At 39.0% G+C, this 14,555-nt stretch overlaps 1 protein-coding gene across 1 annotated transcript; it reads left to right on the forward strand.

Moving 5' to 3' along the window:
* The first annotated feature begins 72 nt into the window (after positions 1-72).
* On the forward strand, positions 73-7,695 carry LOC139717828 (DNA replication complex GINS protein SLD5-like). Its single transcript, XM_071629324.1, has 7 exons — positions 73-200; positions 2,325-2,471; positions 3,195-3,248; positions 4,125-4,222; positions 5,425-5,513; positions 6,770-6,863; positions 7,527-7,695. Exons 1-7 carry the CDS (start codon positions 102-104, stop codon positions 7,621-7,623), a joined length of 678 nt encoding a protein of 225 aa, XP_071485425.1. The 5' UTR covers positions 73-101; the 3' UTR covers positions 7,624-7,695.
* Positions 7,696-14,555: the final 6,860 nt, after the last annotated feature.

Genomic DNA, 14,555 nt, shown 5'->3' on the forward strand with positions numbered 1-14,555 from the left:
TAGACAGCACATATTCGTACGTACATCCACATCTCACATTAAGCGCAAGTGACAAACCGCGCGAAACTGAAACGAGGGAAGGAAGAACGGACTGCTACAAAATGAGTGAAGAATTCAGCGAAAATGTCGAAGGAGAATACTCGAGTGATGAAGAAGAGGTCGAAATGACTGCAGCAGATGTGCTACAAAAATTAGAAGAGGTAAGTACATAGTAGCATTATTTAAAGCGTTTCTTTTCATGTTTACAATGTGTTTTGGTTGTGAAGTATCACTAGTGCACTTTAGTTGCAGCTTCTTGCCGTCGCCCGCCGGCCAACGCACGACCACCTCTACCCGACCAGACGCCGCGCTGCCTTGCGAAGCACGGCGTCGCGACACTTTTGACATTGTACAGCGACTCGGGCTGTGACCCTGTGTATAGTTACACCCTCCACTGTACTGGGCTGGCTGGACCGGGGCTAACCCCGTCGCGGGGCGCTGTAACCCTTTACGGTACGTATTTGTCCGTATGGGGTCGCTGCTGCGGTTAGACCGGGGCTAGCTAGGCTGGGACTATTGTTGTTGTTTTGGTATTAATGGCGTGTATCACTCACGATTGAGTATTTACACAGGACTGTCCTGTGCTGTGCTATCTAGCCGCCTCCTCCGGCCTCCCAGTCCGGGAAACCCGCTCATGACAGTTCGGGAAACCCACTCACAAGGGGGGCCCCTCCTTATAAGTAACCCGTCCCCCTTATAAGTAACCCCGTCCCCCTTATAAGTAACCCCGGGGCACCCCTTATAAGGAGTCTCCACGCTTTTTTGCAATGCAACGCGAAAATGAAAGGACTGCGGCAATTCGCTTGATTATGTCCATAAAGCTTCACAAGTTTCCTAGTTACTCACGAAATTTGAGCAAAATCGGTTCGAGGCATCATATCTAAAATCATGGATTTAAATGCGATGTCAAACGACCCATGCGAATGCTGAAATGCGAGCGATTACTGGCGTGAGTGTCGCCAGGCGCGGCGGCGCGGCAATGCTTGAGTGCAGACGTGGCGACTGAGTACGAAAGTCTCCGTACTCAGTCGCCACGTCTGCACTCAAGCATTGCCGCGCCGCCCCGCCTGGCGACACTCACGCCAGTAATCGCTCGCATTTCAGCATTCGCATGGGTCGTTTGACATCGCATTTAAATCCATGATTTTAGATATGATGCCTCAAACCGATTTTGCTCAAATTTCGTGAGTAACTAGGAAACTTGTGAAGCTTTATGGACATAATCAAGCGAATTGCCGCAGTCCTGTCATTTTCGCGTTGCATTGCAAAAAAGCGTGGAGACTCCTTATAAGGGGTGCCCCGGGGGTTACTTATAAGGGGGACGGGGTTACTTATAAAGGGGACGGGTTACTTATAAGGAGGGGCCCCCCTTGTGAGTGGGTTTCCCGAACTGATGAGGACCGCTCCCGCGTACGAGGACTGCCCCGCCTCATGAGGACCGCCCCCACGCCTCATGAGGCCTGGGGGGAACGCCTCATGAGGCCCCCTAAACGTTATTCACTTCTTATTCATCTCACATCTGACGTATAAATTGTCGCAACTTTGCACAGTGATTTTTTGTTATACACACATGTCCACTATCCATGAGGAAAAGAAGAAAAAAATCCTGTCTGTTTTTTTTTTCAAAAATCGAGTTTTAATCAACCGATGCAGAGCGCCCATCAAAACACGGGCGCCAGCGTGTTCGCACAATGCAAGACTGCCGCACCTAGCGGCCTGATCCGACTGTTGGATCAGGCCGCAAATAGGCACCCTGGCTGTACACAAAGCCCGCAGCAAACAGGGTTGTTTACTCTACTTCTAGTACACTACTAGTCATACAGTAATGTCAGTAGTATTACGCCAACAGTAGCCAGGAGTTGGCAATGTCCGCTGATATAATGATATTCTATTGACATTGTCGACCATGACTTTCCAACTCCAAGTCCCTATCATGATATCTTGGCATGGAATCATTTTAATAATTGCATTGTGTAAGATATAGATTCTAACCATATAATATGCTAGAAAATTGAAGAAACTAAATTTAAAGAAATTGCCCTTGGCCTTGGACCAATAAGTGGCAATCAAAATCTCACGTTGGTGAAGGGAACGGTATGGCACATTCAAATAAATTGCAAAACAAAACAAAGCAAAGTACCGGTAGGCCTACTGAATATTAAACCAAATGAAATGTTCTATGTGTATCTGTTTCTCTCTCCCTCTCCCTCTCCCTCCACCAACTCCCCCCCCCCCCCCCCCCCCCCCCTCGATCTCTCTCTGTGTCTGCTGCAATAACTTTTCAGGCATGGTTGAATGAGAAGTTTGCACCCAACCTGTTGGAAAGCAAAGTGGAGATTGTAGAATGCATGTTGGAGCAGATGGAACAAATGGAGGAGAACGTGAAGAGGTGCAAGAAGGGAGACTTCAGGATCATCGTTCACCGAATGGAGGTAAGAATATTCCCTTCCCTAGTGCCAGGCAATGGCAGTGACCCAAGCCAGTGATTTCATCGATCAGATCTTTGCAAACCAATTTCTTGGGATATAACACAAATGTGGCCAAATTCTTTTATATTTCGTGCAAAGAAAATATTCAAAACACAGCAGAGAGGAAAGTATCCCGAGAAGACATCTTATTAACAACTCAAGTGTCTTTCATTCTTTCCTTCTTTCCTGTTATTTTTCTTTTTTTTTTGTGGGAAGCCTATTTTTGGCATTAAAAAAAGGGGGATGGGCTTGTGCAGTTGGTCAACAACATTATAGCTGCATTTCATCTCTCGCCACAGTCTTTCTTCGTGAGAAAATTTATGTGATTGATTATCATGTTAGAAGCTAGAGCGGGATATTTTCCCTACGCTTTGATTTACACAGAGTTGATGGTCACCATCACGGTCAAATGCATACTGTTAATTTGACTGAAATTGATGACTGTACTCTAATAGATGTCGTCTGAGTAAATGAATAAGAATTCTTGACCTGGAGTCTTTCCATGTTACATAAAGTATTCTATTGCAATTACCCACATTACTCAATGTACTTTATCAACCAAGTGGTGCAGTAATATTGAGCTCATATGTATTATACAATGTACTTGTATGTTTAAAAGAGATTTCAGGTCTATATACAGATTGACTGTAATGTTTGTATCTTTATATGTTTTGTGCACTACCACAGATTGATAGGATCAGGTACGTCCTGAGCAGCTACCTAAGAATAAGACTGGAAAAGGTTTGTAAAACAGTACATTTTTAGTAATAATTTTGTTTAATCTAATATATTTGATAGACTGATGCTCATCCAAAGATATTTTTTCTGTTGTTGAAAGTGATGTGCCTAAAATATATACATACATGTATGTCTGTAATAGTAAGGATTAACACCAATCCTGTGAAATCATGAGTCACCTTACTCATTTGATGTGAAAACAACAAGAAAGTATTCATACATTTCCAGTGAAGTGAGAACTTTTTGACAAGGTTCAAATTTGATTTTAAAGAAAACTTTATCATACAATCATATTGGAAGATCATGATGTGTTTAATCTTACGATGTGTTTACTTCTGAACAGACTGCTCTTAATAAGGGTGTCCTTGTTTTCTAATTTATGATTTATGATAGTTGTGATGGTGGAAATTTGTAGTACACCAACCAACTCACGATATGCTAACAGCATAGTGAGAAAGTGAATTGCACAGTCGGCCTCAAGAAAAATATAAAGAGCCACACACATTAAGAGTATGAACAGGTACATGTACATGCAAAAACAAGATTGAACGAGTGCACCTTCGGGAAGCTCTTGTCAGATTCCACTTGTGAAATATTTTGAATTTGTAGGGGATGATCATTCCCAGGTAACAGGTTATTCATTACATTTTGTGAACAGTTTTGAATGGATGGCAGTTTCTGTAATTAACACAGCACGTGATAACTTTGAGATACAGTATTATGCGATGAATTGTGGATAAAGTGCAGTAGAGTAAGATGTTTACATCTCTTCAAATGTATCTCTTCAATGCACTTCACACTAAGCATGAAACATCTCTTCAATTCATTTCACATTAAGCATGATAGGCTACAAATTCAGACTACCTCTTTTTTGCATAGATTGAGAAGTATGTCCACCACATTCTCCACAAGGAATCCACACGAGGTCCTGATGAGCCAAACATGCTGTCGCCAGAAGAGTTTGCATTTGCCAAAGAGTGAGTGGAATGTCTACCGTTATTGTTGCAATCCCTTTGCATAATTTAATCGGTATAATTTGCTTATAATGACTTGACACTTTAAACTCCGACAGGACAAATAGGCACCACACATGCATTTTTTCTTTCCCTCCTCATGTTCCTCTCTTTGTAAATACCCCCCCCCCCCAAACTCATCATTTGAACTATTTGCAAGCATATAGATTGTGTGCACAGGGTTGCAACGATTTTCAAGCTTTAAGCTTATGTTACAATTCCTTTGCGTGTTCGTTACCTTGAATAATGTAGCTCTCTTAGAGTTGTATACTATTTCTGTAACTGCTACTTATCAATGTATACTTATCGTATATATTATCGTATATATTCTGTCTTGGCTATATGAGATGTACTTGCATACATTTTGTATGCACTCCTATTTTGTGAACACGCATGAAATCTTGAATAAATAAATAATTAAAATAAATATCTTGCATTGATGAAGGCAAGGAAAATACAAAGTATTCTTAATACGCCATTGATTATAGTCTTTGAAGCTATGGGTGTTTTTACTGAGTGTGTTGGAAAATATCTATAATCAGAACATATATATTTCTTTTTAATTTGTTTGTTCATTTTTTAGTTACACTGTCATTCATTATTTGGTCTATGTACAACAGGTTTTAATGAAAGTATTTTGTTGGATAACATGTAACCTTTTTATAGTTGTAGAGTTCGTCATTTTTAATTCAACACAAATTATCTGCTGTATAAAATTTCATGTAGACTGCTTAGCATTTTTGCTTTCTCCGTTTTTAAACAAAAATGTGTTCTATACATTCAGAATGTTTTCACTATATGCTTTTCAGTCTGTTGAAGTTTGCAGCCCTGTCATTACAACTGCACAGTAATTTGATATGCTGGAGATAATTTATTCATTTGGTGTGATTTATAAGAATAACAAAAAAAAAAAAAAAATTGTGTACAAGTCAGTGTAGTGGCTTTCTCTACCAGGTATATGGCATACAAATATTTCTGTTATAATCAATATCAATGTTTCAAAACTTTTTTTCACTGAAGCGTCTGTGATCCATTTTGAATCCATTTGAGATAAAGATGTCTACCATTCTGTCTATGAATTGATTTCAGTCTACTAATTTCAGCCACTTTGAACTGTGGTTAGTTTTGCACTTTGATGTCTATTTGATCTTGTATTGTTCCAATAGGTTTGCAGAAAGCAGTGAATCTCATGCACAGCAGGTCATTCTTCGTCACATGCCACCCAACCTACAGAATCTTGACAAGCAAAAATTAGGTAAGGCTGCCTGGGTGCAGAATTTTATGGACTTTGTAATGTCTTATATGATTGCAAAACTTGCTTTTTATGCCTCCGCCATGAAGTGTCATGGGAGGCTTTATGTTTTCGGGTTGTCCGTCCGTCCTGTCCTTTCGTCCCTCCATCCCTCCGTCCTTCCATCTGTCCTTGCGTCCATAATCAATTTTGTCGACAGCGTATTACCTGAAGAACCGTTTGAGTTACCCTAATGAAGCTTGGCATATTTATGTAAGAGTGGACAAAGTTGTGTCTATCAACTTTATGGTTCACATACTCGAGGTGAAAGGTCAAGGTCAAACACAAAATTTCACTATTTCCCTTGTAACTATGCAATACCTTAAAGGACAAGTCCACCTTCATACACATAAGGATTGAGAGAATGCAGCAATATTAGTAGAATACATCAGTAAAAGTTTGAGGAAAATCAGACAATCTGTTCAAAAGTTATGAATTTTTTAAGTATCTGTGCAGTCACTGCTGGATGAGAAGACTACTACAGCGTATGATGTCACATGCGTACAACAATATAAGGAAAATAAAAAGAGAATTTCACAAAACTTTACTTTTTTATTAAAGTGCACACTTCTTCAACTTGTTACTGACGTAAATTAAGGGTAATATTATTCCCCCTGCCTTCTGAAAGAGAGAAGTCGAGTGCTCTTTTGTTATGCGAGAAAAATGGAAAAATGTTGATTTTTCTTAATTCTTTCTTTATATCGTTGTACTCATGTGACATCACAAGCTAAAGTAGTCTTTTCATCCAGCCGTGACTGAGCAGAAACTTCACAAATTCATAACTTTTGAACGGATTGTCCGATTTTCCTCACACTCTCACTGCTGTCTTCTACTATTAATGCTGCATTCACTTAACCCACATGTCTATGAAGGTGAACTTGTCCTTTAAGGTATTTTCTCGAAACTTGGTGTATACGTGTATTATCCGACAAAGATTCTCTAGAGACAGTTTCGGGCCATGAGGTCAAAGGTCAAGTGAAAATGCTAAAATTTCACTTTTTCTCCATGCTTCGGAAATGGTTCAAGGTATCTTCATGGAACTTGGTACATATGGTACATTTGCATGTACTGCTTGCCAGTGATTCTCTTGGGAATTTGGGGGTCGTTAAATATTATTCCTCTGAAATATATGGCAATTACAGCATCCTGTCAGCATTTTGATTTTTGGAAATGACGTCAGCCTTTACTGAGAGTGTAAGTTTCACCCTTCCTGTTGACAGTTCCGAAGCCCAACCTTGATAGCTATGTCTTCCTGCGAGCCAATGAAAGACAGGAACATGTTCTCATCGAGCCAGAGCTGGAAGATGAGCAGAAGTAAGTTTGAAATCATGTATCTGTAGGTAACCATAGTAGTGGTAGGAATAGTTGAAATGATAAAGATAGTAATGGTGATGATGATGATCATAATGATGATAGTACAAGCTAAACAAGAACAACAATGATGATGGTGATGATAATGACGATGATTATGCTAATGATGATAATAGTTTCTCCCATATTGTTCCTTGGAAACTCCCTGATTCTATTATGTTAATGTTATCATACCTATATCAATTGAAATCAAGGAAAAAATACATATCCAACTTTTAGTGATATTATTGGTAGGCTTTGTATTAAAATCTTTACCATTAGTGTATAGGCCCTAGCATTTTCAAGACTTATACTTAACATCTGTGATAGGCTCAGTCATGTACTTGCTTTTACCAATTAGATTATGCCTGTATGTACCCTGGGCATTCCATGAATAAAAACTACAACAAGTTATCACTATTTAACCTGTATGTGATGTTGATCAACCTTCATCCTTTGCAAGAGGCTACTTACCTTTGTTTTATTCTGCTACATGCCATTGTGTAGAAATTTGCTGCTGTTTTGGGTGCTTTTGTCATTGGAGCTGTGTTGTGGATCAATGAAATAAACACACAGTAAGGTTTAACTGTTTGGGGCTTTTTTCCCCTCGTCTTCTTCTTCTCACAGTGCTGATGTTGTAGACTTGGAGGCAGGGTCTCAGTACATCATGAGGTATCGGCCAATAGGATCGCTTGTTGCCAGCGGAGCCGTCTCACTCATATGAAGCTGCTGGATGGAAACTGAAAATGATGAGTGATGGCGAGAGCGTGACTTGCTGGACAAGAATAGACTTTGAAGAAAGCGTCTGATAAGTGACTGAGAATGTCTTCCCAACTCGCAACAAGCTTGACCGCATCTAACTGGGAGTTACATTACATGTGGTAAATGTCTTCATGCTATGTTTGTTGATGCGGTCGACACAGCAGAGCAGTCAGCTTTGTCTACCAACAGTAGTTATCCAGAAGACCCACTGAACATACTTGGTAGATCTGACCCATCCTTCCCACAGTGATGTGCCTTTTTTCTCCTCCTCCTTTTTTTTTTTCAGTGGTAGGATAAAATGCAAGATGGGATATATTATATTTTTCATGTGGTTGAAGAAATTTGTCAAAATCATTCGAACAGCATGTTTCCTGTTCAAATCATTCTTTTAAAATCCAGAGGAAGATGGTGTGAAGGGGTTGAGATGCTGTCCCTTCAAGATGCTTTACCAGAGGTACTAGAAGGTACCCATGTGAACCACACCCGTACTGTGATCTGTTTCATGCAAAGATTGTTCTTACTGCTTGTATAAACCCCTGTGAACAACACCTGTACTGTGATCGGTTTCACACAAAAATCGTTCTTGCTGCTTGTATTCAAATGTTGGCAGTTACACTTTATTATGAGAAGAATAAACACAACTTTGTGGTGCTGCATATGGATACAGGTTATCATGCCAAGGAAAGTGACTTGAGACTAGGCCAAAAGGATGCAGCTGTCATTCATGTTCAGTGATGGAAGCGTGGGACTATTTCTCTCCCCCCCCCCCCCCCCCCCCCATGATCATCACTTGTACATTAAAATGTGTTTGCAGGTCTCGAAGACAGTAGGGAGAAGATTTCATACTTTCATGGCTGACTAGTCACACTTCCGTCTCTGTCCCCTCAAACTATTGTATGTGGGACCGTTTCTGCATGACAGACTTACGAGTTGCCAGTGGGCAATGAGCTTACGTTTGAGCAAACGATGCACCAGGCTGACTGAGAAATACAGTGGACTCCTGTTACAATCTGAAGTCCTTTGGACCAGCAGTTTTTTGGGTTTTTTTATATTGGAATTTTGTTATTAGCAAACAATTACATGTAGCAAAAAAGCTGCTGAAAACTGCTTATCCAATAGTGGCGAGCCTATGGAGTAAAATGGAGTCAAAGGGGGCCTGAGCTTTCGATCCTAGCAGAATCTTTGTCAGATGCAAACTGTCTAAAATGGTCATTTTGCCTCCGATGGAAATTCTGCTAGGATCAAAAGCTCAGGCCCCTTTTGACTCCAACCGAACAAATAAACAGGAAAAAACATTGAACGGATAATGTTGCAGTTGCGGCCTGAATTTTTACTTTGTTGTAACCTGAATTTCGTTATAACAGTGTTCTTTATAACAGGAGTGCACTGTACACTCTTTGCCTCGGTATTTTGTGCAAATGCCCATGTAATGTTGTGAGGCATCACCTAATAAGTGTATGGAGGGCAGGGAATGCATTCATCTTGAGTTTTCACTCGTAGAGATTTTGAAAGAAAGCTCCTCCTTGCTGTTTTTACTCTTAAGACACCGAGACTTATTAGGCGTTTTCACATCAGCCCGATAAAAATTCAAGCTCGAGATATTTTTTAACTTCCCAAGTCAGAAAATAGCGCGCTATTTCGAAACATCGGGCTGATGTGAAAACGCCTATTGTGACCTAGAGTTGTAACCCTTTATGCTGTAATCACCGATGGGCATGGACATTGAAGTGCCTTCTTGCACTAATGTCTAGACAGTAATTGTCAATGAGTAAAAGATTACCTGCTCTCCCTAATCCCTATTGTGTCACCATGGCCTTCCTGCTGGACTAAAGCACATTGATACTCAAGGGGGGTGTTTCACAAAACTGTTCTTAAAGTTAAGAAGGTTTTAAGTGCGACTGGTGATCAGTTCTTGTGCTGAATTATCGAGATTCTGACAAGTATAGCACACAAGAACTGATCACCAGTCGCACTTAAGTCCTTTTAACTTTAAGAACAGCTTTGTGAAACACCCCCCTGAGTGGGCTTGCTGACTTCACAGCCTGGGCCCTGTTTCATAAAGCTGTTCGTAAAGTTACGAACAGCTTTATACGAGCAACTGGTGATCAGTTCTGATGTGCTATACTTATCAGAATTTCCATAATTCAGCACAAGAACTGATCACCAGTCGCTCGTAAGTTGTTTGTAACTTTACGAACGGCTTTATGAAACACCCCCTGGTCAAGTTTGGATGGGTTACTGAATGCTGATGAAAAGATTGGCAAGTTCAGCACAATGCATAGAGGAATAGATAGGGTAATATCAAAGTAACACATTGGTGGAAGATCATCAAAATTGAAGCAATGAATAAGAAACTTATGGAAATTTGTTTCACATTAACAGAAAACTGTGATATCGGTATCAATTACATGTACTTTAAAACTGGGAAATTTTTTCCGGTGTGGAAATTTTTTCTGGTGTGGATTTTTTTTTCGCGCATTTCACGCAACCAGAAACTAGTGCAAAAATGAAAGCACGCTCAGATATTTTTGCTTGCTATATGTACCACTGTGTAATGCCTTGATTGAGCGGAATCAAAAAACATGCAAACTTCATCGTACCTGGTCGAGTGCGAAAAATTACGCGCAAAAATAATCACTTTTACATTACATACATGTATGTGCAAATTGGATGGGGTGATATGTCGTGGCTGTGCATGTTTCCTATTGCATTATTACATGAGTCCTCTAAATTTCTAAATTTATTACAGAAAGTCTTCCCCAACATCACTTTTCTATCATGTTGCGATTCTCAAAGAACACATACAGTCCGACCTCTCCTATCCAGACATGTCAGGAGTGACGCTCATCCGGATACTGTAAAACATGATATATTCGCGGCATGAATTTTTCACGAATTGGAGCCGACGGCCTTTTTTGCGGCATGAAATTTTCGCGAACTGCCACTGGCATTCAATGCATATAGTGTAGACAAGAACTTTCGCGTGCATTTTAATTTCGCGAATGTTGGCGCTCGCGAAATTCGCGAAATTAAAATGCACGTGAACATTCCTCGTTTTACAGTAAGGGATTTGGCCAGATATGGGAGACTCAATCTGTGATGTACATGTATGAATTTTGCGTGAACGTGTCACATGCTCGTCAGCTGGTCTGCGTTCAGAATTTTCTGATAATTTGCTCCATGAACGATCGCCTGATTTTGGGGTAGCGAATCTCTGAATGCATGTTATTCATATGAAAATTTGATGCGAATGTATCTTAATATGTTTGGAATAATATATGATTTATGTGAGTTTGTGCAGGAATTTAGTCTGATTTTGGAATGCCAATTTTCCCCGTAATTATTAGATATTAAAACAAAAGAATCACAGAGAAATTGCATCCAGATAATAGAGAGATCTGGATTAAAGGAGGCCGGATAGGAGAGGTCAGACCGTACTTTACTTCATAATCACAAGATATTTTTTGTGCTCATCTTTGGAACAAAACATACTGTGCACTTCTCTACTCTGTAGGTATGTTCTCCCAACCCACACAGAGCATGTGGTTATTAATTTGCCGTAAGGCGAGGAGTTGCGTGTGGTAATCTAGTAGATCAGGGAGGTGGGAAGAGTTCCCACCTCCCCGAGTAGACACAATTACAATTCTGTTACCACATTTCTTGTTAGATTTTTAGGGATGAAGTGGTAGATAAATCCAGTTATCTTTCCTCAGTGTTCAGTTTCATGTGAAGCAGGTATTCTTATTAGAGACAACACTTGTGTATTTACATGTACAGTGCGTAGTGCCTGATGTCTTAAAAGGTATGAGCAGTGTGATATTTTGTAAAGAAATAAAGAGCCATAATAGAGAGTATTCTCACTGTTTTTGTATGTCTTACTGTAAAAGTGGAAATTTTCGCGGTGTTCAAATTTTCATGCAATTCGCGCAACCAGAAACTAGCGCGAAAATAGAAGCACGCGAACATTTTTGCTTGCCATATGTGCCTGTGCGTGATGTCTTGATTCCGCGGGGCGCGGAATTAAAAACACGCGAAACTCTTCCGACCTGGCCAAGCGCGAAAAATTAGTCACGCGAAAATATCCACTTTTACAGTACTTCGAAGAGAGAAATACATGTATTTGAAAATTATCAAAATTCATTCGCATGTGTGTATTTGTGAGTGCCTTAGAAATTTTCATTGTCATTTTTTTGTTTATTCAGACATTCATGAAAATATGCATGAAAACAAAGACAAAATACACTCTGTACAATACAGACAATGGAAAAGTGCATAGTATCAATTGAAAGGCAATGCCTTTCATACTAAAAAAGGTATTAGTGTGGCTAAATGAATGGAAATGGAGGTGTGAGAGAAGCGTTAATACGTGTTCATATTCACACACAGTATGAGAGAAAGTGTGTTTACGTACATGTATGTACAAATGTTGCCTTAATTACACACGCACACACTCCCCCCCCCCCACACACACACACATACACGCACACACACATACACACACAATGTAAAAAGTTTTGCCATTGTGGTGCTGCTACTGCTCTAAAAAGAGGGAGTGAGAAAGTGAATATGTGTGAAGAATAAATTGAGTCAAGTTCTTAAACATGCAGTGACAGTGAAGGGTTTTCAAAGAAAAGTACTGGAAGACAACAGGTAGTGTGTACAAATGCATAATTATCCCAGAGAAAGCAAAATCTCTTCACTGGGTGCACTGAGCGTGTCCCCTTTTCGCGAACCGATACGTTCTCTGAGAATAACAGTAGTCTAGCGCCATCTATTGAGCATTTTGTTCGCTGCTTTCAGTTGCATTTTGACTTGGGTGGATTATTGTACACAGTAGAATTCGTTGTACATTGTAGGCGTACTGCATGTAGCTTTTTTTTTTTTTTTTTTTTTGCGATATACATGTACCTTCTTTTATTCTAATGACAAATTCTTACGGAAAATACTGATGTAAATTACATGTACATATCTAGGCCTACACTTTCTTTTTCTTCTTGAGTGGCACATGTCCTGAATGAGTGGCACCGTCTTGTGTCATGTTAATTAGATTGCTTGCTGTTGTTTTGTGTCTAACTGTTTGTCTGTCTGTCTCTCAATGGGCTCCTAAACCTTCAGTGCCGCTTAGTTGCTGTTTTCAATCAATCTTTGCACCAAATCTTTTAATCTAAGAGGGGCCCACATTCTACAAGCTCTGTGTTTTTAGTGGATCCCTCCGCGTTTTTTTTTTTTCACGCAATGCAATTTCATTACTTTACCATCTATTCTTAATGTAAGTTTTTAATAATTGTTTTCTTTGTATGAATTTATGCATCATTTTTGTCACTGAAGAAAGTGAGATTTATGTTTATATATTATTTCATTGTGAAAAAAAACCCCGAAATAAGTTTGAACTGAAATGAACGAATGATGGAATAAGCACAAACAGAAAGATGTGAATGAACAATAGTAAAGATAAAATATGTCTATTTGACGGCAGCTGGAGCAGGAAAAAAAATGTTTCAAATTTCTAGGCTAAAGTGCATATTATATCAAACGAGATTTAATACTTGGAAGCCTAACATAAGATATGCTTCATCTAATATAGCGTGTGTTATACAGATCAATCTATTTTATTCAATTTTTTTACGTATTATTATCTCTATGCACATATGGTCGGCTGATCACTACTATACTCAATGTAAGACGGAAATAATTGACAATGCTATATGGGAAGGAAATTTTTATTTCCGATTTCTGTAATGTGAATTCCAGAACACGGGAAACATGCCATGGTTACACTTAGTTTCGTAAGGGCATGTTTTTTAACCTTTGAATACCAACAACTCATTTTGAATTAAACATGCATAATCACGCATTAGTCATGAGTGTCAAGCGTGGCTGTTACATGCTTGTTACAGCGTTTGTTTGAGCCTTTTGTTTTTGTATAAATAGGGTTTGGTTGTTGTTTTTTTTTTTGGGGGGGGGGAGGGGTCGAGTGAGATGATGAAACAAATAAATTAACAGTTTTCATTTATCATTGGATGATTGCTGAGGGTTCTATGATTAACTTTAACAGTCATGTTTACCTTTTGGAGCAGTGATTTAAAAAATGTTCAAGATATCACTTTTCATGAATAATTATATAGGTCAGTGCATGCTGTTGTATCACAAAACACCCCACCATATAATTTTTTTTTCTTTTTTGCAATGAAGCCTAAAATATAAGGAGATATCGCTATTTTTCTCATTTATTTAAAGAACAACTGTACACGGTTTAGTCTGGAAACATTTTATTATAACTTTTATTCACATTTTGTAGATTTAACAATACTTAACATCGATTTTACTCGTTCAAATTTTTATATTCGTTGTTTCTATCCTTAACTCACATTTTAGAATTATTTTGAAGCACTATAGCTGGGTTTTTGTTTCATCTGCAAATGGCATTATGCCTATAAGATATCTAGAATAATTGTAAATATCGAGCCATCGTCGTAGATACCAACATAACGACTGCCGCAATCTATATAAATTATTCGGAATTTAAAGTATAAAGATGTGCAAAATTTTGAATAATGAATAGCCGCAATTTATATATTATGAGTGTGAGTATTCATTTATTTATTCTTTATTGATTTATTCATCTATTTATTTTATAATTTATTCTTAAATTAATTCAGTCAGCGATTTCTACTTCATGGATACGTGGTGGATTTCCTTTGCTTGGTCACATTTTAAAGCAAACTTCGTGACGGAGCCTTCTCTCTTATCTTGTATACTATACTATGAGTGTGGGAATCCCACTATTAAAAATGAATTAGTGTAGGAGGAATGGCTTCTTTGGGTCTTGAGATGGTATCGTGTCCGAAACAGTTTTTATGCATTGTAATATAGGCAACAACGGCAATAGTTGAT

This window comes from Diadema antillarum, unplaced genomic scaffold, assembly GCF_040938485.1.
Source record: "Diadema antillarum isolate AM-2024a unplaced genomic scaffold, OU_Dant_1.0 scf00000083, whole genome shotgun sequence".
NCBI classification, from domain to species: Eukaryota; Metazoa; Echinodermata; class Echinoidea; order Diadematoida; family Diadematidae; genus Diadema; species Diadema antillarum.

Excerpts from the sequence above, each read along its gene's own strand:
- LOC139717828 (XM_071629324.1), top strand. The coding sequence starts at position 102 with ATGAGTGAAGAATTCAGCGAAAATGTCGAAGGAGAATACTCGAGTGAT. Across the intron at positions 3,249-4,124 it reads TAAGAATAAGACTGGAAAAG|ATTGAGAAGTATGTCCACCA; the intron begins GTTTGTAAAACA and ends TTTTTTGCATAG. Across the intron at positions 4,223-5,424 it reads GAGTTTGCATTTGCCAAAGA|GTTTGCAGAAAGCAGTGAAT; the intron begins GTGAGTGGAATG and ends TTGTTCCAATAG.